This window comes from Amblyraja radiata, chromosome 22 (genome assembly GCF_010909765.2).
Source record: "Amblyraja radiata isolate CabotCenter1 chromosome 22, sAmbRad1.1.pri, whole genome shotgun sequence".
NCBI classification, from domain to species: domain Eukaryota; kingdom Metazoa; phylum Chordata; class Chondrichthyes; order Rajiformes; family Rajidae; genus Amblyraja; species Amblyraja radiata.
This window is the reverse complement of record NC_045977.1, coordinates 42,633,410-42,657,745: the sequence shown is the minus strand read 5'-3', so window position 1 is coordinate 42,657,745 and position 24,336 is coordinate 42,633,410. Positions and strand designations below refer to the sequence as shown.

Sequence of the window (24,336 nt, the reverse complement as noted above, 5' to 3'; positions counted from 1 at the left end):
AGGACTGAGATGAGGAAAAACTTCTTTACCCAGAGAGTTGTGAATCTGTGGAATTCTCTGCCACAGAAGGCAATAGTGGCCAATTCACTGGATGTTATCAAGAGAGTTATGGACCTGTCCCACCTAGGCAACTTTTTAGGTGACTGCAGTCGCCACATGGTCGCCACATTTTTGCGGGTGGTTGCCGGGGAGTCGCCTTCATGGTCGTGAGGAGTTCCCGCATTCTGGGAACTAGTCGCGGCCTCATTTTAGTCGCCGCAAATTTTTCAAAATGTTGAAAAATTCGCGGCAACTATAATGAAGCCGCCATGGAGAGTAGCGAGAATTCTCATGTCATAGGTGCAGTGGTAGTGGGTTGCCAGGAGGTCGAAGGTTGTCGTAGGTTCTCATAGATTGTAGCCGGTGCTGACCAGTGAATTTCATTGTCTCATTGGGGAAAAAAAACGTAAACAGTATTTTTCAGAACCAAGGATAACCGGCCGGTAATGTTAAATGCCCATCGAGCTTCACAGCCGTGTATCTCTGGCTTCTTACAACTTGTCTCTACTCATTCACCCCACTTTTAAAGGATTTACGTACACTGTGCTTTGACTGTGTTACTTACGGTCTGTTTATGTCGCGGTGTGTCTGTATTGCATTGTCGGGGGCGGGGGGCGGGGTGTGTGTGTGTGTGTGTGTGTGTGTGTGTGTGTGTGTGTGTGTGTGTGTGTGTGTGTGTGTGTGTGTGTGTGTGTGTGTGTGTGTGTGTGTGTGTGTGTGTGTGTTTGTGTTTGTGTGTGTGTGTGTCTCTCTCGCCTCAAGCTCTCCCCCACTCCAGGATTCTCGCCCCCCCCTCCGGACAGACCCTGCCTGAAGCCCCCCCCCCTCCCCAGGACTCCTGGTGGAACGGGTTGAGTTGGGGGACCAGGCCTCCCGTGTGACAGGGGCCCAACGGGTCCCACTTAGTCTAGTAAAGACTAAAACTCTATTGGGTGGATCAGCACGACTTGGCTATATATACTCCAGTTACATTTAAAAATGAAACACAATCTAATGATTAACATAAGCCTTCCAATATTTGCAGATGATAACTTAAGAACTACAGCAGATCACGTGACAGCTGCATTCCTCAGGAGTGCGCCCAGTTTCTGCTGCAGTAATGAATAGAGAGTTTCATTCCTTGCACGTTGACTGTGGAAATGGGAGCAGACAGCAACAGCAGGGAATGCACAGCTGCCGCCTATCATGTCCCTAATTAACTCACAAACAGATAACCTTCCATATAAATGTTTTTTCTTAGATCAGTGGTTTCAGCAAATACCATCCATGTTCATATACATTTTTACTATAATATTTTAATATTTCCGACCTGTAATGTCAGCCGTCCATTCCTTCCGCAGATGATGCCAAGCCCACTGAGATCCCTTTTTGTTCACTTGGGTTATTACAAGAAGTGGAATGTATACTAATTTAAAACAAACACTAACTCAGAGAACCTAAATAATACTGAAAAAGTCCAGATAAAATGTTGGCCTTTATCATAATACAAAAAATTGTTTTAAGTTGTGTGCTGAAGTTAGTAGTGACCAATATCTAAGCTCAAATCAGGATCATATATGACATCAAGGTCCATAACTAGACTGTTTCTGTTTCAGACAGAGAGAAGTGCAGACTTGGTGGTTAAGGAATAGAATTTATAGATGAAAAGGAGAAGACACCTGTGCTGGCGGGTGAGAGGGGGACTGAGAATATCCTAAATTGCCATAATAATAGCATTGAGAATCAAGGAAGCATTCCTTCCAACTCCGTCCCAGCAAAGTGGAAATCCCAACTCCTTTCCCATATAAGTTGCAGGTGAATCAATTGACATTCTCAGATTGATAGAACTTTGTTGTGCAAGGAGGGTGGATCAAACGCAGAAAGCCAGTTTCGCCCGAAGATAACAGGATGGTAGAACAAGCTCACCGCTGGAAAAGTTTACCCGTTCTGTAGTTCTTAAAATAGCATTTCACTCATGAGCTTTACAGCTGACGTTTCTGCTTTGGATCATGGAACTTTGCTCCAAGCGCAACACCTATTTCCTGCAATATTTGCAATTTGGATCAAAATTATGGATCGCAAAATTACAAAATAATTTGGTTCTGATGTAAATGTGTCATCAAAACCATTTCAAAAAACTAATTTGATGATTCCTGCGATTCTTTAGAAAATTCTTTGCACAGTGTTTTTCCACTGTTACAATCTCCACTGATTCCACTGCTTACATTCCTCTTTCAGAATGTCCACCTTAATTACATTAAACAAAAATCATCTTTACAACGTACCTGATTCTAAACATCGTAAGACAGTAATTCAGTCTATTAAACACTGCTCCGAGAATGCCACCTGAAAGATGGAGAATGTAATACTTGAGCAGTCTTTTAAAAGTTAGCAAGAAAGTTTGCTGAATTTTGCCTCCCACAGCAAGTACGAACCAAAACAAGTTACTTGACTATTTCAAAAGATATAATACATACCGATTGCACCCACACATATGAACACCGGGATTTCAAACCAGTTATACTGTGCAGCCTGGTAAGAAAGAAATATAAATTGATGTGAGCAGTTAGTATTACCAGAGATTTCCACACATCTTCTGTTTTCTAGTTCAATGGATGAAAGAATCAAAAGATATTTTACAACATTTATAACAAGATATTTAAGACATTTGAAGAACCAAACAATTGTTTTTAACTGAGGCCATAATTTTTTTAGGCTAATAATAAAAGAATAAGAAAATATCAATGCTATAAATAATCAAAGCAGATTTGATAAAATGAAAACTTACAAGAAAACTTGAGAGACCAAGTGTGACGAGTGGATACTTTTTCTTTTTCCATTTTTTTTTAGTGAAAAACACATTTTACCACGAACCATTAAAATTCTGTCTAACTTTCATACAATGATTCAGATTCGTTGGTTCTGCGGTCGAGGAAGAAACAGAGGGCTGTAAGACTCTCCTGGTGGGAGATGGAGGTGTAGAGTGACTGGACATCCATGGTGAAGATGAGGGAATGGGGGCCTAGAAAACTGAAGTCATTGAGGAGACGAAGAGCGTGTGATGTGTCTTGGACATGGGTAGGGAGGGATTTAACCAGGGGGGGGATAGGATGGAGTCTTCACTTCATAGATGCTGCCTCACCCACTGAGTTTCTCCAGCATTTTTATCTACCTTCGATTTTCCAGCATCTGCAGTTCCTTCTTAAACATTCAGATTAATCTGCTTGTTCTTCACTTTCTGCATCACAACATGGAAAGTTAACTTCATCAGTAAGCGCTGCGATTTAAAACTGAGGAAAAAGGACTTTAAATTTAAATTTAAATTTAAATGAAAAAAACGTCTCCAGCTCAGAGCCCTCAGAGAAACATCTCAAAACTGCTGAAAAAAACAGAAAACTGAAGAACAGACCTCTGAAGTGGATTCTGGAATGGCTACAAGATCCAAGACTGAGATGGCTACTAAGGAGAAAAATGAAATGGAGGAGATAAAGAACTCGGTAAGAGAATTGAGAAAGGATATTGAGGCTGGAAACTCAAAAATGATGGAAAATATTAATGTTAAATCGATGGAAAATATGTCGAACATTAATGCTGGCAATCAAAAAATTATTGACTGCATTGGCATTATACAAAAACGAATTGAGGATGTGCATGAAGAGCTAATGGGGAGAATTAAGAAAGGCAAAGAAGAAACTGAGAAGAAGTTTGAGGCTGTGAATGTAATTGTTTCTTCACATGTAACCGAAATAAAAGACATGGAAACAGTGGTTGAACAAATGGCTGAAGATATGCAGGGAATGAAGCTAGAACTAGACAGCCTCAAGAGTCAACTGGCGAAAGTCTCAGATAAATGCCTTGATCTCGAAGCTCGCTCACGACGCCAAAATCTACGAATATTGGGAGTAACAGAAGGGGCAGAGGGGAACAACGCTCGTGAGTTCACTGCCAACCTAATCAAACATGTACTCAATCTACCTGTGGAACCGGAAATTTAAGTGGCACATCGAATACCTAGATTTAAGCCAAGATCACAAGCAGATCCAGCCCACGACAGATCATAGTCATACTTCGGGACATTTCAGCACTTGAAGAGCTGATGAAAAAAATCAAATATGGAGTGAAGATGACCTTTGGAAAAGACACTATCAAACTCCTCCGGGATTATCCCTATGAGATCGTTCAAAAGAGAAAAAAGTTTGAACAGACAAGACAGATTCTCTATGGAGTTAAAGATGTTAGATGTGGCGTTTTTTATCCGGCCAGAATGCGCATTACTTTCAAGGGAAAAGAGAAAACTTTCACTAATTCGGACGCATCTTATAAATATGCCCAAGAGATTGTGGCAGTGGCAGAAACAGAAGATTAATCACGGCAGCGGGATGATATGGACAGTTTCTTGCCTTTTATTACCTCACAGAGAACACCCGAAGACAAGGGAAGAAACAACACTCTCTAAAAGTTTAAAATGGAAGAGAATTTCCACGTGCGATGGTCTAGACACCTTATCTCCTTTGGACGCTTTGGAATTTAACTCAATGACATTCTTTGTTCAAAATGAAGGAAAGACTGATAAGCAAACCAGAGATGAACAGCAGAGCCGAATGTGGAAAACATCACAAGGACAAATGGCGATTTAAGATTTTAAAAAAGTTTTACAAAATATAGAGAATTAATAATAATTAACAATACTAATATAGAAATATAAATGGAAACTAACCTGAACTATATAATGGGTAAAATGTAATAATCTGCTAATAAGACTGACTAGCTCGTATATAGAGATGACAAATTTTAGAATTAAAGTAGATAATACTGAAAGGTTAAGTGTTATGTAGTTCGTGTGAAGAAGGGAGGAGACTCAGGCACCTGGTATAATTCCAGGAGCCTGTTTCTGGTTAACCCTTACAGCTAACAGCTTACTATTATCAAAGATATAACTAATTATAAATAATTAGTAGATGAAAGTGTTAGATAAATATATAAAGTGTTAGATAAATAAATCTCACAGTAGCTGAACACAGATCGGATAATGTCTGAATGAAATATAGATATATATATATATATATATATATATATAGTGTAATTGGGTGAAATATAGCTGATTTTGAAATGGCACCGCCTTCTTAGGGTTAGAGTAATAAAAGGAGCGGAGCTAATTGTACACCATCAATTTCGGAAGTCGAATAAATGTCGGACCCCACAGACGCGTGGGACACGCATTACAGTGTCGAATACTTCAGACACTGTAATTTTACTTGTCAAATTTTTTTTTTTTATCACAATATGTCACTATTATGTGTTTTTTTTTTTCAAGGAAAATCGCAAAAGGGATCTACCAAGGAAGTTAATAATATAAACGCCCCCCCCAATTATCCAGAGTCCTGAGGTATGGATGCACCGTAATAAATAAAGGTACTAAAATCAGAGAAAATGCAAGATGATAAACAAAAGAAAATGGGAGGAATCACACTGTGTAGCTGGAATATAAGGGGTATTAATGAACCAATTAAAAGGGGCAAAATACTAGCTCAGTTGAAATCATATAACACGGACATTTCTTTTCTACAAGAAACGCACCTTAAACATCAAGATCAGATGAGATTGAGGGCGAATTGGATAGGCTAAACATTTCACTCCTCATATACATCGAAATCCAGAGGCACCGCAATTATTATTCGCAAAGGAATACCATTCAAATCAAAGAATATTATATCAGATAAGGAAGGGAGATACCTTATAGTCACAGGAGAGATTTATGCTACGCCAATCACTTTGGTAAACATATATGCGCCCAATTTTGATAATCCTCAATTTTTTAATAAAATCCTGAATAAAATCGCAGAATTTAACTACCAAAATGTTATAATTGGAGGAGACTTCAACTGTGCTTTAGATCCGTACTTAGATAAATCGATGCAAAAACAAAGAGGTAATATGAAATCTAAAACTAGTGAACTCTTAAATACATATATAAAAAATACAAATATAGCAGACGTTTGGAGGATCGCGAACCCGACTGGAAGGGAATACTCGTTTTATTCAATGGTACATAAAACATACTCGCGTATAGACTACTTCCTAGTGGATTCAAAACTAATCCCTTATACCATGAACCCTAAATACCACACCAATACGATTGCAGATCACTCCCCGCTAACTTTCGTTTTAAAATTGGAAGGAATCGCTACGAACAAATCGTTCTGGAGGTTTAACTCGCAAATTCTGAAAGACCCACAAGGGAGTATATATCTAAAAAAACAGATGGATCTATTTTTTGAGATAAACGATACACCAGATATATTGCCCACTCTATTATGGGAATCCTTCAAAGCATTTATTAGAGGAGTCATTATCTCGTATCAAGCTTTTCAAAACAAAAAGAATAAAAATGAACAAAGACAATTAGAAGAACAAATCAGACAACTAGATATAGATAATGCTAAAGATCCAACTATGGATAAACATAATAAAATTTTAATACTGAAATTTAAGCTAAATAAATTATTATCAGAGAAGATTATAAGATTATTCCAAATTACAAAACAAGAACATTTTGAATTTGGGGATAAAGCCCATAAACTTTTGGCACGCCAACTGAAAAAACGGGAAAAAGATCATGCAATTTTAAAGATCAAATCAGATAGAGGGGAATTATTAACACTACCTAATGATATCAATAAAAGATTTGCTCAATATTATAAGAATTTATACACATCGAAAACGCTAATAGACAATAATAAAGTTTCAGAATTTTTGGACGATTGTAACCTTCCAAAACTAGAATTGAAGGAACAAGAGGAACTGGGAGCACAAATTACAGCTAAGGAAATAGAAGACACAATAAACACACTTAAGAATGGAAAAACACCAGGACCAGACGGATTCAGTAATGAATTTTATAAATGTTTTTACGACACAGTGACCCCACGTCTACAGAAAATGTATACATACGCTATTAAAGAACAAACCTTACCTGAAACACTAGCAGAATCAACAATCACATTAATACTTAAATAAGATAAAGATATAGAAGAACCAGGCTCATATAGAGCTATTGCTTTGTTAAATACGGATCAAAAAATATTAGTGAAAACACTAGCTAGAAGACTAAGTCAATATGTCAGTAAATTAATAAATAAGGATCAAACGGGATTTATACCTAAGAGACATTCATTTAATAACCTGAGACGTCTGTTTAACATAATGCACTCTCACAAACCTCAAGAACAAGAGTTATCTATCATTTCATTGGACGCAGAAAAAGCGTTTGATCAAGTAGGATGGGATTATATGATTAAAGTATTGCAAAAATTTCAAATGGGAGAGAGCTTTATCGCATGGATAAAATTATTATATAACAAACCCACGGCTAGAATATTAACTAATAATATACTATCTACGAAATTCCAATTATCAAGGGGTAATAGACAAGGATGTTCATTATCACCGCTGTTATTCGCTCTGGTAATTGAACCTTTAGCTGAAAAAATTAGAGCACACCCGGACATTTACGGTTATAATACAAAATATTCAAATAACAAAATATCCTTATACGCAGACGATGTACTACTGTATATCACAAAACCCCAAATCAGTATACCAAACATATTAAATCTAATTGAGGACTTTGGATCTTTCTCAGGATACAGAATAAACTGGAACAAAAGTGAAATTATGTCGATAAAACCGAAAGACTCAACACATCTCTTGAAATTCCCCTTTAAAATAGCCACAGAAAAATTTAAATATTTAGAATTGAAATCACTAGAAATTATCACGGTATGTTTAATGCCAATTATAGCCCCTTACTTAAGAAATTAAATAATCTAATTAAATTCTGGAAAACGCTTCCGATGTCTTTAATAGGTCGAATAAATGCTATAAAAATGATATTTTTACCACAAATCCTATATTTATTTCAATCAATTCCAATATATCTTCCAAAAAAGTTTTTCAAAAAATTAGACTCAGACATTAAATTTTATATGGGATTATAAATCCCACAGAATACAAAGAGCACACCTTAGTAAACCAAAAGAGATGGGTGGTCTAGCGCTCCCTAACTTCATGTACTATAATTGGGCAGTAAATATTAAAAATATAATTTACCTGCTGGACAACTCTGCCCAGAGGGTGGATTGGATTGTAATGGAGAGAGAGGACTGCGCTCCATGTAATACAGGAGCGACTCTCCTCTCACCAATGAATTTGAATAACAAAAATTATAATAAAAATCCAATGATACATAGTACAATTAGAACTTGGAAACAAATAAAACAGAACTTAAAATTAAGAAATCTATCTCTTTTAATGCCAATAGTCAATAACCCTTCGTTTAAACCCTCAATTATAGATAAATCATTTACACAATGGGAAAGAACGGGAATCAAAACGCTCGGAGACTTGTATGAATTAGGAAAATTATTATCATTTCAACAATTACAACTGAAATATAATTTGAAAAATAATCAATATTTCAAATATCTTCAAATCCGGGACTATCTGAAAAAATACACAAAAGACTATCATAACATGCCCCCAGACTTATTGGATGAAGCCATGAAGATAAAGGCTGAATCAGCAAATCTAATATCATACTTATATAATATTATTTTGAATATAGAAATACCTACAACCGATAGTATTAGAAGAGACTGGGAACAAGAACTAGCTATAAAAATTTCAAAAGAGAGCTGAGACACATTACTATATGTGCATAAATGCTCGATCAACGTACGACATACTCTAATCCAATATAAAACATTACATAGACTGTATTATTCAAAAACTAAAATAAATAAACTTTTCCCCAATGTCTCACCCATTTGTGATAAATGTCAGTCACAAGAAGCTAACATAACGCACTCTTTTGTTTTCTGTATAAAAATTCAAAAATTCTGGAACGAAATATTTGAAATCTTCACAAAATTATTTAAAATAAAACTTGTACCAAAAGCAGAATGGATCATTTTTGGAATATCGGAAGGTAACCCCGAATTAAATGTGTTTCAAAAGAACTTACTTAATTATGGGCTAATAATGGGAAAAAAGCTTATACTCAAATTTTGGAAAAATGCTCCAATACCAACAATAAAAATGTGGATTTCAAACATGTTCGAAACACTACACTTGGAAGAGATGAGACTCCTCCTAGCAGGCAAAGCAGATCACTTCCAAAAGACGTGGTCTGCATTTACGGAACTATTACAAGCATAAGGTGCAATAGTAAGTTAAAATATAAAGGGTACCAGGATCTGGTAACGGGGGGTATAAAATAAATTTTTAATAAAAACACGGTTGGTATATCCTTTTTTGCGGAGTTTTGTGTTACAATAGAACGATTGTTTTTCCTTTCTTCTTTTTTTCTTTTCTTTCTAGGGTCTTATTTCCTTTCTTTACTTCCTTCTCTAATTTCTTCCCTAAGGGGCTCTCTTCTCCCAACACTTTCCTGCACCTTCACGATTCTTGCTCACTTTCCTTACTTCTTTTATTTCTATCTTTTTTAAAGCTCAAAAAACGAAGTGGTACAACATAATGTAATGTAATAAGATATATGTGATGTGTATTAATGTAATTTACTGTACTGCTAATAAAAATAAAAATAAATAAATAAAAAAGTCTCCACATCTTTAAATAGATTTTTTTTTAAAGATTATGTCCCCCTGCTGTCCCTATAATTCTTTGAGTTATCATTATGAAGAGGAATTAAATGGTTCAATTCTCAGAAGAACTGTTTACTGTTAGCTACGGGACTACTTGTTTTGTTTTCCACATAAAACTGCACTTTATGCAAGTGTTTGACATTTTCCTACCTCACTTTGAAACTGCCCAAAATTGATCAGACCCGGGCTGGACAGATCTCCTGGCTTGCCGCGGTAGATACTCAGAACAAAGTTCAAAGTAAATGTTGAAATCATTGAAGCAAAGAACTGGAATAAAAACAGAACATTTCTAGCATCACAAATTTGTCTTAAATAAATAGCTGCCTTGTAGACTGCAGTGCCAAAGAAACAATGTTTTTTTTCACTACTTGAAATGTTGGGAGTATTTTTTGTTGAAATAAAGAACTCCAAATACAGGCTTATATATATTTTTTAAAGTGCTGGAGTAACTCAGCGGGTCAGGCAGCATCTGTGGAGAACATGGATAGGTGACGTTTCACAGAGTGCTGGAGTAACTCAGCAGGTCAGGCAGCATCTCTGGAGAACATGGATAGGTGATGTTTCACAGAGTGCTGGAGTAACTCAGCTGGTCAGGCAGCATCTGTGGAGAACATGGATAGGTGACGTTTCACAGAGTGCTGGAGTAACTCAGCAGGTCAGGCAGCATCTCTGGAGAACATAGATAAGTGATGTCTCGGGTCGGGACATTGCTTCGGGGAAAGAAGAAGAGTCCCGGCCTGAAACGTCACTTCACCATGTTCTCCAGAGATGCTCCCTGACATGCCGAGTTACTCCAGTACTTTTATGTCCAAGGTTTAGATAAAACTGTTAAAATAATGTCTTTGTCTCAGGATGTAGTGAAGACAATCATATATCTCACAATTGCCACTGGCAACCATTAGGTATTGCTATGTTGTAAACCTGTCTACTTACTATACGCCAAGTCAACATTTGGTTCCAGAAGGAAGCCCCTTCTTCTAAGCTGAAAAGAACACCACCTAAAAATGAAATGTATATTATAAGGATGCTCAAGTCCAAAACTATTAGTTATTTAATTTAGCAATGGTAGGCAAAATAAAATTATAAATAAAAACACAATCACTAGATGTTGATCAATTGTTATCAAATATCCTTCAGCACAAACGTAGGGCAAAGCTTTATATGCCTGAATAATAACTCAAACAGAAGAATGATGTCTGGCTACAATTTGGTGTTCTTTAAGTGGGATGTTTAGAAAAGATATCCAGATAAATGTCATCATTCTCTAGTGTGCTTCTACAGTCTCACAGTGCAAACAAATCAAGATTCATTATATTTTGGTTGACAAAGTGGTGAAACTGAATATTTTAACTGATCGTGCATGGGGATGGTGTTGTGCTTTAACGCATCAACCACAAACAACTGAGTTGTGATGGCCAAAGGAACTTCAGAACATGGACCTTACAAGCAAGGACAAAATCCTCTCATTCAGAGCTGGATTCCAACCCAGGTCTCAGGCTAACAGGACTCCCATGGCAGCCTATTTGAAACATGATAGATTTTACTGTTATTAAAAACACATCCTATTTTGATCTTTCTTACCCCTTAAGCTAGGGTTTTCTCTCGAGGCTTTAAAGGCAGAGCCTAATCTGCATGAAAAAACATTTTTTTTGGGGGGAATGCGAAGTGTACCTGCACAAACTGCAAGTAGTTTTTAGATGTTTAAGAAATAACTGCAGATGCTGGAAAAATCAAAGGTAGACAAAAATGCTTAGGCTGTGGGCTGAGCATCAAAAATGTGTCTAAACATCAACTTTCGTGACCCATGTCTCAGAACTACATGAAATTTTGCACAGATTTAGATAAAATATAATTGAGAAGGAAGTCATAACTCGTCAGTGCCAAAAGTTGCACATTAATTAATTAAACTAATTAGAAAATGAGATCAAAAAAGTGAGTGCCATCTAGTGTCCAAAGCCCATAATACACCATGGGGAGCCTAATTCCGTGTTGCAGTCTATTTAAATCCTATATTATTATACCACATTATATATACACACACACACACACACATATATCATGACTTGTGAATATGACTCTAATCATATATAATTATGTATAATTATATTATATAAAAATAATATAATGAATATAATTATGAGTGTGTTTTTTGAATGAGACTGCCGCAGAGGTCCGGCTCCTGAACCAGCCTAATTAATGGGTGAGGGCAGTTCTTATGGGTTCCACTGTTTACTGAACCCCACTGACTGCCAGTGTACAGAGAAGGGGGTCACAGCCATAGTGCGACTGGGACAGTGCCAGGCTGGGGGTAGGATAAGGCATCTTCCACTGAGAGGAAAATGCCTAACCTTAACCCTAACCCTAACCCCCCTTCCAGAGCTGCCCACGGTTGGAGCTGGAGCCGCTTTGTGACCGGCTGCATGCTCCGTACGTGTGGCCGCTCAGCGAGTCCTCCTCGGCCAGCATGCCCTCCTGGATCATCGTGGTGATGATGGTGGGGACGGCACTGCCCTTCTGCACCACCATAACGCCGTCTCCGTCAGTCCGCTCACACCCTCGCTGCAACACCAGCCTACCAACAGCCCGACCGACCCTTCACAGCACTCACCCACCGGCCTACCGAGAGCCTGACTGACCCCCTCGCTGCATCCACCGGCCTACCAACAAGCCCGACCGACAGACCGAACTTGACCCTAATCCTAACCCTAGCTCTACATTTGTTATTTATCATTTTTAATTAACAGTTCACATCATAACTTTATAAAGATAAATCAATTGAAAAACAGAATTATCAGCAAGGTCAGCATTACCTGTATTCCTTTTGGAGTGTTTCCCATATTTCAAAAAAATGTGCAGGTTTTGGTCTTGATGAGTTTCAGGTATGATTTATATAATATTTCTACACAATATGTTAAAAATTCAGATACTTCCGTGAGGGGTCACGAACTTGAACGAAAAAGCTCATCGGCCCACAGCCTAGCTGGAGAAACTCAGCGGGTGAGGCATCGTCTATGGAGCGAAGGAATAGGTGACGTTTCAGGTCGAGACCCTTCTGGAAATTCAGCGGGTGAGGTGGCATCTATGGAGTGAAGGAATAGGTGACGTCACCTATTCTATCGCTCCATAGATGCTGCCTCACCTGCTGAGTTTTGCCAGCATTTTTGTCTACCTTTGTAGTTTTTAGATGCACAATGTAAAACATCACTGGGGATAATTACATCACTGCTTACCTACTGGGGCACCAAACGCAGCAGAAACTCCCGCTGCAGTTCCGGCTGATACAAAATCTCTTTTCTCAGTATCTCTGCGAAAATACTCAAATATCTGAAATGCAGGAGCACAAAACACAGTCAAGGTCCTGTCCTCTATATCCCTTCCTGACTTTGGCTTGCTAACTGGACAATACAGGACACAATCTACCTTTGTCACGATTGCTGGCATAACCTCCAATTTAAAGTGCCTTGAACAAGTGTATTGATTTCAGCAATCATTCAAAATGAAAAGTTTAAATGTGAAACATAAATATGAATATAGAAAAATATAAAGTACATCACACAGTAAAAATTGAGATCAATTACTTTCTCTTCATCCCGTTGTCCATGACAATAGAAACATAGAAATTAAGTGCAGGAGTAGGCCATTCGGCTCTTCTAGCCTATACCGCCATTCAATATGATCATGGCTGATCATCCAACTCAGTATCCCATCCCTGCCTTCTCTCCATACCTCCTGATCCCTTTAGCCACAAGGGCCACATCTAACTCCCTCTTAAATATAGCCAATGAACTGGCCTCAACTACCTTCTGTGGCAGAGAATTCCACAGATTCACCACTATGTGTAAAAAATTATTTTCCCATCTCGGTCCTAAAAGACTTCCCTCTTATCCTTAAACTGTGACCCCTAGTTCTGGACTTCCCCAACATCGGGAATAATCTTCCTGCATCTAGCCTGTCCAACCCCTTAAGAATTTTGTAATCTAGGAATACTTCACAATGTCAATAAACTTGGTTCTTCAAAAGAATTATAGGCATTGTTTTTCAAATCATGTGTGCTCACACATATGAATAATGATCAGGATCAGAGATTCACTGATATTAACAATTGTATAACCACACTTCCCTTGGAGTTTCTGTATGATATTCAACCAAAAGTGTCATCAGTATAGAATGAAATTGCACAGTGGTCTCACAGAACATTACGTACAATTTATGTTCATTAACACCTTTACTGCAAAATGTCCACTATATTTTATATGGAGAAAGCAATCTGTGATAGACTGAAGCGTAAAAGACAGCAGCAAAACTAACCTTAAAATCTCTCTTTAAGGTTGAGGATCTCCCTTGTGAAATACCAGCAGCAATAACAGCACCCGAATGAATCATTGGACCTTCCTACAATTAGAAAATGGAAAGTTTAAACTGATGTTTCAATACCTCCAATAATCTTGGTCATGTTTCACCGTAAACACTTTTAACTGACCAGTTGATGAAATAGGACCTGTGGACAAGTGGTTTTATTACTGAACGGATAACCTGGATTGGGGGCTAGTCTAGGATTGGGTTAAATGTGTCGGGTTTCGATCTGGCCTGGCCAATGTTCAGCTGATACACAGAGTTTGGGTCTTATTGAGGAAATGCAACTGCCATCTGGCCTGCATCAGACTCCAAACTCACTGGTGTCTATCTACTCAAATAATCTCACACTGCTATTTACCCTAACGACAGTACTAAATGGAGACTCACCACATTCACCACTTCAAGATAACTGGGGTTGAGCATTAAATGTCGACTTTGTCAACGTGCACCTCCCAGTACAAAACTTTTACAAGTGGAGGGGAAGTGAGAACATCATTTCTGTTTTTGCCTTTCATACTGTCAGAAGCCACTAACTTATACTTGGGCAATCTTGGACTTCCAGGATCTAACAAAACCACAAAATGCTAGAAGTATGGGTTGAGGAGTATTCGGACCAGTAAATAATATTTCCAGCAAGCTGAATTTGGAACTACATTTTCTCCTACCTATAATCCACTTGAAGTTGATTCACAATTGAATAGTGAAAGGCTTGGATAGAGTGGATGTGGAGAGGATGTTTCCAATAGTGGGAGTTAGATACGGAAAATATCTAGAGATAGCTTCAGAATTAAAGGACATTCCTTTAGGAAGTAGACGAGGAGGAATTTTTTTTTAGTCAGAGGGTGGTGAATCTGTGGAATTCTTTGCCACAGAAGGCTGTGGAGGCCAAGTGATTGGATATTTTTAAGGCAGATATAGATAGATTCTTGATTAGTACGGGTGTCAGAGGTTATGGGGGGGGGGGGGGGGAGGCAGGAGAATGGGGTTAGGAGGGAGAGACAGATCAGCCATGATTGAATAGTGGGGTAGAGTTGATGGGCCGAATGGCTTCATTCTGCTCCTATCACGTATTATCCTATGACAATATTTGCAGAATGCTCAGTCTATCAAGTTTAAATATGGCATCAAAAACATGTTTGACACTAAATAATTACATAGCACATGCAGTGAACATCTGCTATAGATCTGTCAAACATCCTTAGCTTGTGACATTTCAAGAAATTTAAAACCAAATGTTACTTGAGGCCATAAAACAATGGGTCAAAAATAATGATGCCTCCCAGCTATAAATTACAGAAGCAAATAACTGCATCTTTGTTTATGTCAAAGGCTTGGAGAGATAGCAACTTCCACAGCCAAGAAGTAGTAGGTACATGCAACATTTCTGATCTTCACTTACTTCATTTAATACAGGCCGCAGAAGGTTTGCGGTGAGCTAAGAATGTAAATCTTACCAACACATCCACTGCTAGGAATTATAAAATGATGCACAAGTCAGGCCATCTGTACTCCCTGCTTTCACTTCACATCTTGCAATAAAATAATGGGGTCACGGTAATATTTGTGCTAATGCATGGTTCATGATTGGCATGGGCCATTTTCATGCTGTACCATCCCGATTACTCTTGATGACTCCATGAATACACCAACTGCAACTCCATCACGTCTGATGTATCTTTGTGCACACATACAGTGCAAATAGATGGTGCAACATGCCTGCCGGATCAACCACTATATTCTTGCTCAGTTCCGCAACTTCTTTCTTCTCATTCCTGAACAATTTTTTGAAATCTATTGCGTAACCATCGCAAAAAGCTGTTCCTTAATTAAATCCACTTCATGAAGCCAGTAAACAAAGATGTGCCTACAGGAAATACTGATGGATCTGCACTCAGCACATGACTGAAACAATACTCTCCACTCACATGGTCCTGCTAGTTCCCCATCACAGCAACTCTGGGGCAGGATTAGTCAGAAACTATAACAAGATACTAAATCACATTGTGTAAGAAGGAACTGCAGATGCCGGTTTAATCCGAAGATAAGACACAAAAAGCTGGAGTAACTCAGCGGGACGGGCAGCATCACTGGAGAAAAGGAATGAGTGACGTTTCGGGTCAGACTGAAGAAGGGTCTCGACCCGAAACGTCACGTCACCCATTCCTCTATAATTCCTCTAGATGCTGCCTGTCCCACTGAGTTACTAAATCATCTAAACACAAAAATGATAACTTGCTTTCTAACTTAAACAAAACTGCCCACATATTGGGTAAATATCACATGCTTTAACATCTAATTACATTATTTTACCGCAAAAACACTAATGGTTAAACACATCATTTATTGGATGTAGGAAAGCATAAAAATTCAACTCTTGTTTCGCGCTTTAGTTTTTTTTGCTGCATCATAGTCTTATGATAAATATATTGTCTTCTCTAGTTTCAGATCCATGAGAACAGTGTTTGTGCAGTAGGATTTTGTAAACACTAATTATCTGCTGCTCGCACAAGCAGTTATCTCTGTGGCACCTTACCTTTCCAACGGCCAGCCCTCCAACAACTGAGAAGATAACACCGAGCACTTTGACCACCAGCGTCTGCAAGATAAGTACACCCATCATTCTACAGACATACGTCCCTGTGAGGAGGGCGACAGAGTTCCACACCAGCATAACACAGATTACACTAACTTTGGAAAGATTAATATAATCAACTCATATTTTGCATAAAGTTGGAATCAGAATTGGACACAGGGTTCGTACACTTGGAACAGCTATAAATTCAAGGACTTTTCAATGACTTTCAAGGACCATAACAGCCCTGTGGACATTATCTAATTGAACAATGGTCCAATATGTCCATGCCGACAATTAAAAACTAATCTCAATGTTCTTACTCCCACTTAAAGGATTACCATAATTTCTTTGTGTAAGATGGAACCGCAGATGCTCGTTTGAACCGAAGAAAGACACAAAAAGCTGGAGCAACTCAGCGGGACAGGCAGCGTCTCTGGAGAGAAGCAATGAGTGACATTTTGGGTCGAGACCCTTCTTTGCCTTTGTGCTCAATGCTTACACGTTGAGAATCCCAAATATTACTTCATTTGATCCGATCATGTCTCTATTGGACCTTTGAAATTCAAGATCGGCGAATTTGATGCTGGAGTTCACACTATGTCCGGCTACACAGTCATGAGTATAGAGTGAGTACAGCAGGGGGCTGAGCACGTAGCCTTGAGGTGCTCCCATGCTGATTGTTATCAAGGATGACATATTTCCACCAATACGGACAGACTGTGGTCTGTGGATGAGGAAGTCGAGGATCCAATTGCAGAGGGATGCGCAGAGACCCAGATCCGTGAGCTTGGTCACCAGCTTGGAGGGGATGATGGTATTATCAAGTGCTCCTGCTCTACAATTCTCTATGAGCCCAAAGATCGATGATTCATTCCTTATCAAGTACACATGTACTTGGTCTGAAGAAGAGACTCGACCCAAAACGTCACCCATTCCTTCTGTCCAGAGTTGCTGCCAGTCCGCTGCGTTACTCCAGCATTTTGTGTCCATCTTTGGTTTAAATCTGCAGTTCCTTCCTACACACACACACACACATGTACCTGTACTTTGAAAGTCATCATCGATTTGATCACCCTTTCACATAATGCACAGGGTTTTCCCTCAGACCCAAAATAACGTCTATGCTAATTATTTACCTAAAGTGGAATTGTCCACATCTACTCTATAACCCTGTAGATGGGTAGCAACAAATAAAGGGAGACGTGATGGTGATATGAGGGAAAAGAAAATTGAGATTAAGTGTTTTATAGGAGATATGGACAGGTTGGTCCAAGGAGTCTGTTCCGGGCGATAGAATTCCATGACTTTAACTCTGCAACTTCATAAATATTTTGCCTACCTTCAGTCGAACCACATGAGGAACCTTTACTCCATTTAGGTAACATTTGATCTGTGGAATTCCACTCCCAGCTGCTGCAGGCTAAGTGAAACAAAAAACAAGTGTAATATAAAGATGAATCAACTTCAATATGGCGTTACATTTTAACGGCTGACTGTGTTCAATCGTATTTTGACAGAGAACTTATTTAACAATGTCAAGTAGATCGATCAATAATTGAGATATGCAGGAGCTGATCATATTAATTAAGCCTACATGAGAAAAACACTGGTGATGACACAAGAATGAAAGGCAGGTATTAGAGGAGGATAGTAAATAAATAATTAGCACCAACGGTAAATATACTGTGAATGGCAAGATCCTTAAAAACAGTGGAATAAAAGAAAAACATCTAGAGCAGTGACTAAGATCTTCAAAAGATAAGTGAAGAGAGAAAATGAATACAAAGGGCAAACTTATGGTAGGTTTTATGTACCACATATACAAAGTAAATGAAATGCTAATTTTCTCCAAGATGCAAAGCTGGCCATAGCTGGAATACTACCAGCCACACAGGATGTTATCAGCAGGAATGCTTTCTTTCATTCATTATAAAAGCACCAGTGCTAAAATTAAATGAACTACACAAATAAAGAGGACAGTATAATATAGCTACAGAGTTATAGAAATCCCATCACAAAATTAAACCTGTAAATGATTTCAGTAATGCTAACGTTTTAGTTCATAAGTAGCCATTTTTATCAGGTTTAATGTTCAAGAAAGAACTGCAGATGCTGGAAAAATCAAAGGTAGACAAAAATGCTGGAGAAACTCAGCGGGTGATGCTGCCTCATCCGCTGAGTTTCTCCGGCATTTTTGTCTACCTTTAATCAGGTTTAAAATTATTTAGGGAAACAAAGTGCCTCGAGACCTCTATGAAAGCCACCAGGAAAGAGCCGATCATCACAAAAGCAGCGTTCAATGATGCCCAGAGTACAAGCGAAATGGATAATCCGCCACTCTCTGTAGATTTATCAATATCTGCATGTTTGTTAAGGAATGTCAATATAACTTCCGTGGAAAACATGAACAAATTTTTAAAAAGCCAAGCGGATGAAGTCTGTAACAGTATTTCGCAACAAGCCATAATCACAAAGGATACTTTCTTTAATTATTTGGTACTTTTTATCAGCGAGTAATTCTACAACAATATCTATAATGCAGGCAATAAGGCCAGTGAAGATTCCAATGAGGCAACAAACAATCCATCTTTTGATTTCCAGTACATGAAAGCCCTGTGAGGAAGGGGAAAAAGAAGAAGTCTTAAATAGATTATCAATATTACAGTTGTGAGCAAACTACCACATGACACTGTGAAAAGTTTCTGTCAATGAATGCTGTAATTGGACCAAGCATAAGCTTATCACATGTCCATGGTCAACCACAAGAACTACATCATCAGCTAATCTTGATAACTAAATTAACAAATAGACCTGTTGTCAAAAACAAAATGTGTAGAAAGGAACTGCAGATGCTGGTTTACACCAAACATACACACAAAATGCTGGAGTAACTCAGCGGGAGCCGGGGGAGAGGGAGATTTCTCTTTTGATGTCTCGTTTTCACACACCTTACCCTTCCTTATCTCTGTATCTCCTTCTGCCGACCCTCAGTCTGAAGAAGGGTCTCAACCCAAAACATCACCCATTCCTTCTGTCCAGAGATGCTGCCTGCCTCAGTTATTCCAGCATTTTGTGTCTATCTTCAGTGTCAAAAGCAGGATGAGTAAGTGAGACTTTCACATTTCCCCTAGCTTAAAAACTTCCTATTATTCAGTGGCCACTAATTTAAAAAGGAGTTTTGACCAGGCACGTCTAAAGTAATATTTGCCGAGATTATATTTATTTGATGTGTATTGATTGGGCAGCAACAGCCCAGAGACCCATGGTAAAAATCTTGTGATTACTCCATAATACATCGATCATTCAGCACTGAATAATACTTTGATTTTTAATCAGATAGCTAATTGAGAAATCGATTAGCTAATGAGTAAAGCCATTGTTTTTATGTGTATGAAGGAACTGCAGGTGCTGGGATAAACGGAAGATAGACACAAAATGCTGGAGTATCTCAGCGGGACAGGCAGCATCGCTGGAGAGAAGGAATGGGTGACGTTTCGGGTCGAGACCCTTCTTCAGACTGACATAGAAACATAGAAAATAGCTGCAGGAGGAGGCCATTTGGCCCTTCAAGCCAGCACCGCCATTCATTGTGATCTTGGCTGATCGTCCCCAATCAGTAACCCGTGCCTGCCTTCTCCCCATATCCCTTGATTCCACTAGCCCCTCGAGCTCTATCTAACTCAGGGGGGAGAGAGATGCATAGATAAGGAAGTGTGATGATGTGAAAACAGGGCAAAGGGAATGGGAAGGAAAATGTAGAAGAGATCATTGTTAGCTGGGAGAAGCTAACAACAAATCAGATAGATTTTAAATGTAGTCGGAGACAGTAAAACTGATCGGAGAACTGGGAATGGGGGATGGAGAGGGGAGAAAGCAAGGGTTACTTGAAGTTTGAGAAGTCAACGTTTTTATTGTGTTTATGTGTGGTTCAGCATTTATACCAATCATGCTTCACTTATTGTTTATATGATTTAACTTGAAATCCCTCAGATCTCACTTTCCTGGTGCTGCAATGCAGTCTACCTTCCAAAGAACTTGCACTGTATTTTGGATCCTATATCAACAGGTTGCAGCCTAGATATAAAAACCACAGTAAAATGCTTCACTAGAAGGGTTTTATTAAGTACTGGATCGAGTCGCACCCGTTGGGTCCGTTCCCCCAACGCAATATTCTACCACTCGCCCATAGCCCCAACTGTGCAGGCGTGCCTGAGGGGTTCCCGTTGTGAAGCAAGAGACCCCCGTTGTGACGCGAGTCGTGGCAACCCTCCCCCAACTGCGCCTCGCCATCCCTCTTCCTACCCCTATTCTCCTCCATTCCCCCTCATCCCCCCCAGCACTCCCTCCCCCTCCTTCACCCTCCCTTTCCCCTGTCCTCCTCCCCCTTCTCCTACCCTGTCATTCCCTCCCTCCCTCCATAACTCCATCCTGGAGCGTCCTGGAGCCGGGGAGGAGGGCTTGAGGCGGGGGATGTCGGGGGGGCGAACGTCCTGGAGCAGGGTGAGGGGTAGAGGGCTTGAGGTGGGGGATGTCGGGGGGCGAACGTCCTGGAGCAGGGGGAGGGGGAGAGGGCTTGAGGCAGGGGCTGTGGGGGGGGAAGCGTCCAGGAGCCGGGGGAGGGGGAGGCCGAGGGTACCTGGCGCGGCCTCTCTCCGCCCCCAGTCCCAACCCCAGCCTGGGGGGCAGAAATTAAAATAGAAGGAAACTTACCCGTGGAGTCGTCGGGTCGCCATTGTGACGGGAAAAAAGATGGCGGTCTGAAATTGTGGAAAAGCCGCGCTGAGGACCTGTGGGGTGGCCTTTGTGACGCCTGTCAAGTAAAGACGGCAAGTGGGGACGGGGCAAGTGGGGGCGCTGTTTTTTTTAACATTTTAAACGTCAATAATGTAAAATATACCATCAATTTGATCGAAACTTGTTTAATTTACATCACAGGACAACGGTGAGTAAGGTGGGCCAAAAATTGTATATCGTGTACCATTTTTGCGCTAATACAAACCGGGCAAACAAACGGACAAACAAACAAGACAAGAGTTTTAGTAATAAAGAGATTTAAAGGTCATGCACTATCGCCAACATTTGGGAAGCCATTATACTGGATAGATTTCTCACATTTCCAAACAGAGTGGTTTATACTCAAGTAAAACAAGCCACAGTTATGGTCTCTTTGCAAATGTTCTAATCTCAAATCAAGAGTCAAGAGTGTTTTATTGTCATATGTCCCGGACGGAACAATGAAATTACTGCAGCGCAACAGAATATGTGAATATGTAAACATTGTACATAATGGGAAACAAAAAGAAAAAGTTCAATAAATAACAAATATAGTGCAAACAACAAATAATAATAGTCTTTTGCAGATCAGAGCTCATAGCTTATTCGTTGTGTTTAATAGCCTGATGGCTGTGGGGAAGAAGCTGTTCCTGAACCTGGACTAATATGCCTTCAGACTAATTAGGTCATAAGTGATAGGAGCAGCATTAGGCCATTCGGCCTATCAAGTCTACTCCTCCATTCAATAATGGCTGATCTATCTCTCCCTCCGAACTCATTCACTTGCCTTCTCCCCATAACCCCTGACACTCGTACTAATCAAGAATCTGTCTATCTATGCCTTAAAAATACCAATTGACGGCCTCCACAGCCTTCTGTGGCAAAGAATTCTACACTCACCACTCTCTCACAAAATAAATTCCTCCTCATCTCCTTTTTAAAGGAACGTCCTTTAATTCTAAGGCTATGACCTCTAGTCCTAGACTCTCCCACCAGTGGAAACGTCCTCTCCACATCCACTCTATCCAAGCCTTTCAATATTCGATAAGTTTAAATGAGGTCCCCCTCATCCTTCTAAACTCCAGTGAGTACAGGCCCAGTGCCGTCAAACGCTCATCATAGGTTAACCCACTCATTCCTGCGATAATTGAACCAAGAGAGTCAGTCCCCAAAACTCCCTGACTTTGCTCCTTTAAGCACTGACCCACACTTTACCCATCACTTGATGGGTTTCCTCAATGGTGCAGTATATCATGTTTGGATATGTAAAGTGGTTGATTAATTACTGAACCTGGAAACACAAGAGACTGCGGACACTGAAACCTGGAGCAACAAGCAATCTACTGGAGGAAGTCAGTGCGTCAGGCAGCAACTGTCGGGGGAAATGGACGGTTAGATCGAGTTTAGGTGATAGGCCCCGACCAAAAATCAAGTGTCCATTTCCCTCCACAGAAACTGCCAGACACACCGACTCCCTCCAGCAGTTTGTTTTGTTGCTGACGACTTAAACTGTTTAGGTAAACCTAAAAATGCCTGAGAACTACTGGTAAAAATAATCAGACAGTGAGATCGAAACACTCCTTCACAGCTACAGTCTCATCACCAGTTTCATTCTCACTGTGACCCTAATCTAGTCTTCCGCATACCATCTGAGTATCGAGAGAAACCGTGTTCATCACTGAAACTTAGAAACATTGAAAATAGGTGCAGGAGTAGGCCATTCGGCCCTTCAAGCCAGCACCGCCATTCACTATGATCATGGCTAATCATCCAAAATCAGTCTGCTTTCTCCCCATATCTCTTGACTCCGTTAGCCCCAAGAGCTAAATCCAACTCTCTCTTGAAAGCATCCAGTAAATTGGTCTCCACTGCCTTCTGAGGCAGAGAATTCTACAGATTCACAACTCTCTGGATGAAAAAGTTTTTCCTCATCTCAGTTCTAAATGGCCTACCCATCATTCTTAAACTGTGCCCCCTGGTTCTGGACTTTCCCCAACATCGGGAACATTTTCCTGCATCGAGCCTGTCCAATCCCTTAGGAATTTTACATGTTTCTATAAGATCCCCTCTCACCCTTCTAAATTCCAGTGAAAGTTGAGCTAGTCACAAAAAATGGGATTCAAAAGCAGAAACATTACAGCAAAGGATCAGAAAGGCAGACTAACACAAGCATAAAAACACATGAGCAGCAATGGTAAATACTTACTATTTTGCTTATCCTTCTTTCTTCTTCCATAAACAATTGATTTTCACTGTTGTCATAGTCAAGGCTCTTAAATAAAAACAAATTTAAAATAAATCAAAGCCATACAGCTCACAAACATGATATGACAAGACATAGAAACATAGAAAATAGGTGCAGGAGGAGGCCATTCGGCCCTTCGAGCCAGCACCACCATTCATTGTGATCATGGCTGATCGTCCCCTATCAATAACCCGTGCCTGCCTTCTCCCCATATCCCTTGACTCCACTAATAGAAACATAGAAAATAGGTGCAGAAGGAGGCCATTCGGCCCTTCGAGCCAGCACAGCCAAATATGTCTTGTTATACAAGGCAAAATATGTCATAATTTGAAATGTGCATATTATGAAGAGCAGATACTTTGTCCTTGTCTTAAAGTTGAACACCTTACATTTTGTGGCTATTACTGCAGGTTTATTCCAGTGCAGGTGAAGGTATGCCATAGTACAAAATAACCCTTTTATCATTTACTCTGAACTAACAGGAGCATCAACTTAACATGAAAGTATATAAGACAACAAGCAGTGGTCATTACCTCATACTTAAGTGAAAGCAGCTTTTCTGTACGTGGAATTTCCTTGGGCACACCAGCAGCTGAAACTCTGTCCTATGGAAAAGGTGCACAAAAACAACTGAGAAAACATACTTTGATCCAGGATGTAATATAGATTTATTTTACTTCAAAGTTCACCAACGAATAAAAAAGAGA

At 39.6% G+C, this 24,336-nt stretch overlaps 1 protein-coding gene across 2 annotated transcripts in view; it reads right to left on the bottom strand.

The window, feature by feature from the left end:
* Window positions 1-24,336, bottom strand: part of clcn7 (chloride voltage-gated channel 7) — a 53,860-nt gene that overhangs the window by 24,404 nt on the left and 5,120 nt on the right. For both annotated transcript variants that reach the window (XM_033041191.1, XM_033041190.1), the window contains exons 3-14: window positions 24,163-24,234; window positions 23,591-23,656; window positions 19,092-19,224; window positions 18,861-18,970; window positions 17,951-18,031; window positions 16,570-16,632; window positions 13,989-14,072; window positions 12,911-13,004; window positions 10,614-10,678; window positions 9,831-9,947; window positions 2,496-2,550; window positions 2,304-2,364 (exon numbers count right to left, since the gene is read on the bottom strand). In XM_033041191.1, coding sequence (XP_032897082.1) covers window positions 2,304-2,364; window positions 2,496-2,550; window positions 9,831-9,947; window positions 10,614-10,678; window positions 12,911-13,004; window positions 13,989-14,072; window positions 16,570-16,632; window positions 17,951-18,031; window positions 18,861-18,970; window positions 19,092-19,224; window positions 23,591-23,620 — 893 coding nt within the window. In that variant the 5' untranslated portion in view covers window positions 23,621-23,656; window positions 24,163-24,234. The remainder of the gene's footprint in view (window positions 1-2,303; window positions 2,365-2,495; window positions 2,551-9,830; window positions 9,948-10,613; window positions 10,679-12,910; window positions 13,005-13,988; window positions 14,073-16,569; window positions 16,633-17,950; window positions 18,032-18,860; window positions 18,971-19,091; window positions 19,225-23,590; window positions 23,657-24,162; window positions 24,235-24,336) is intronic.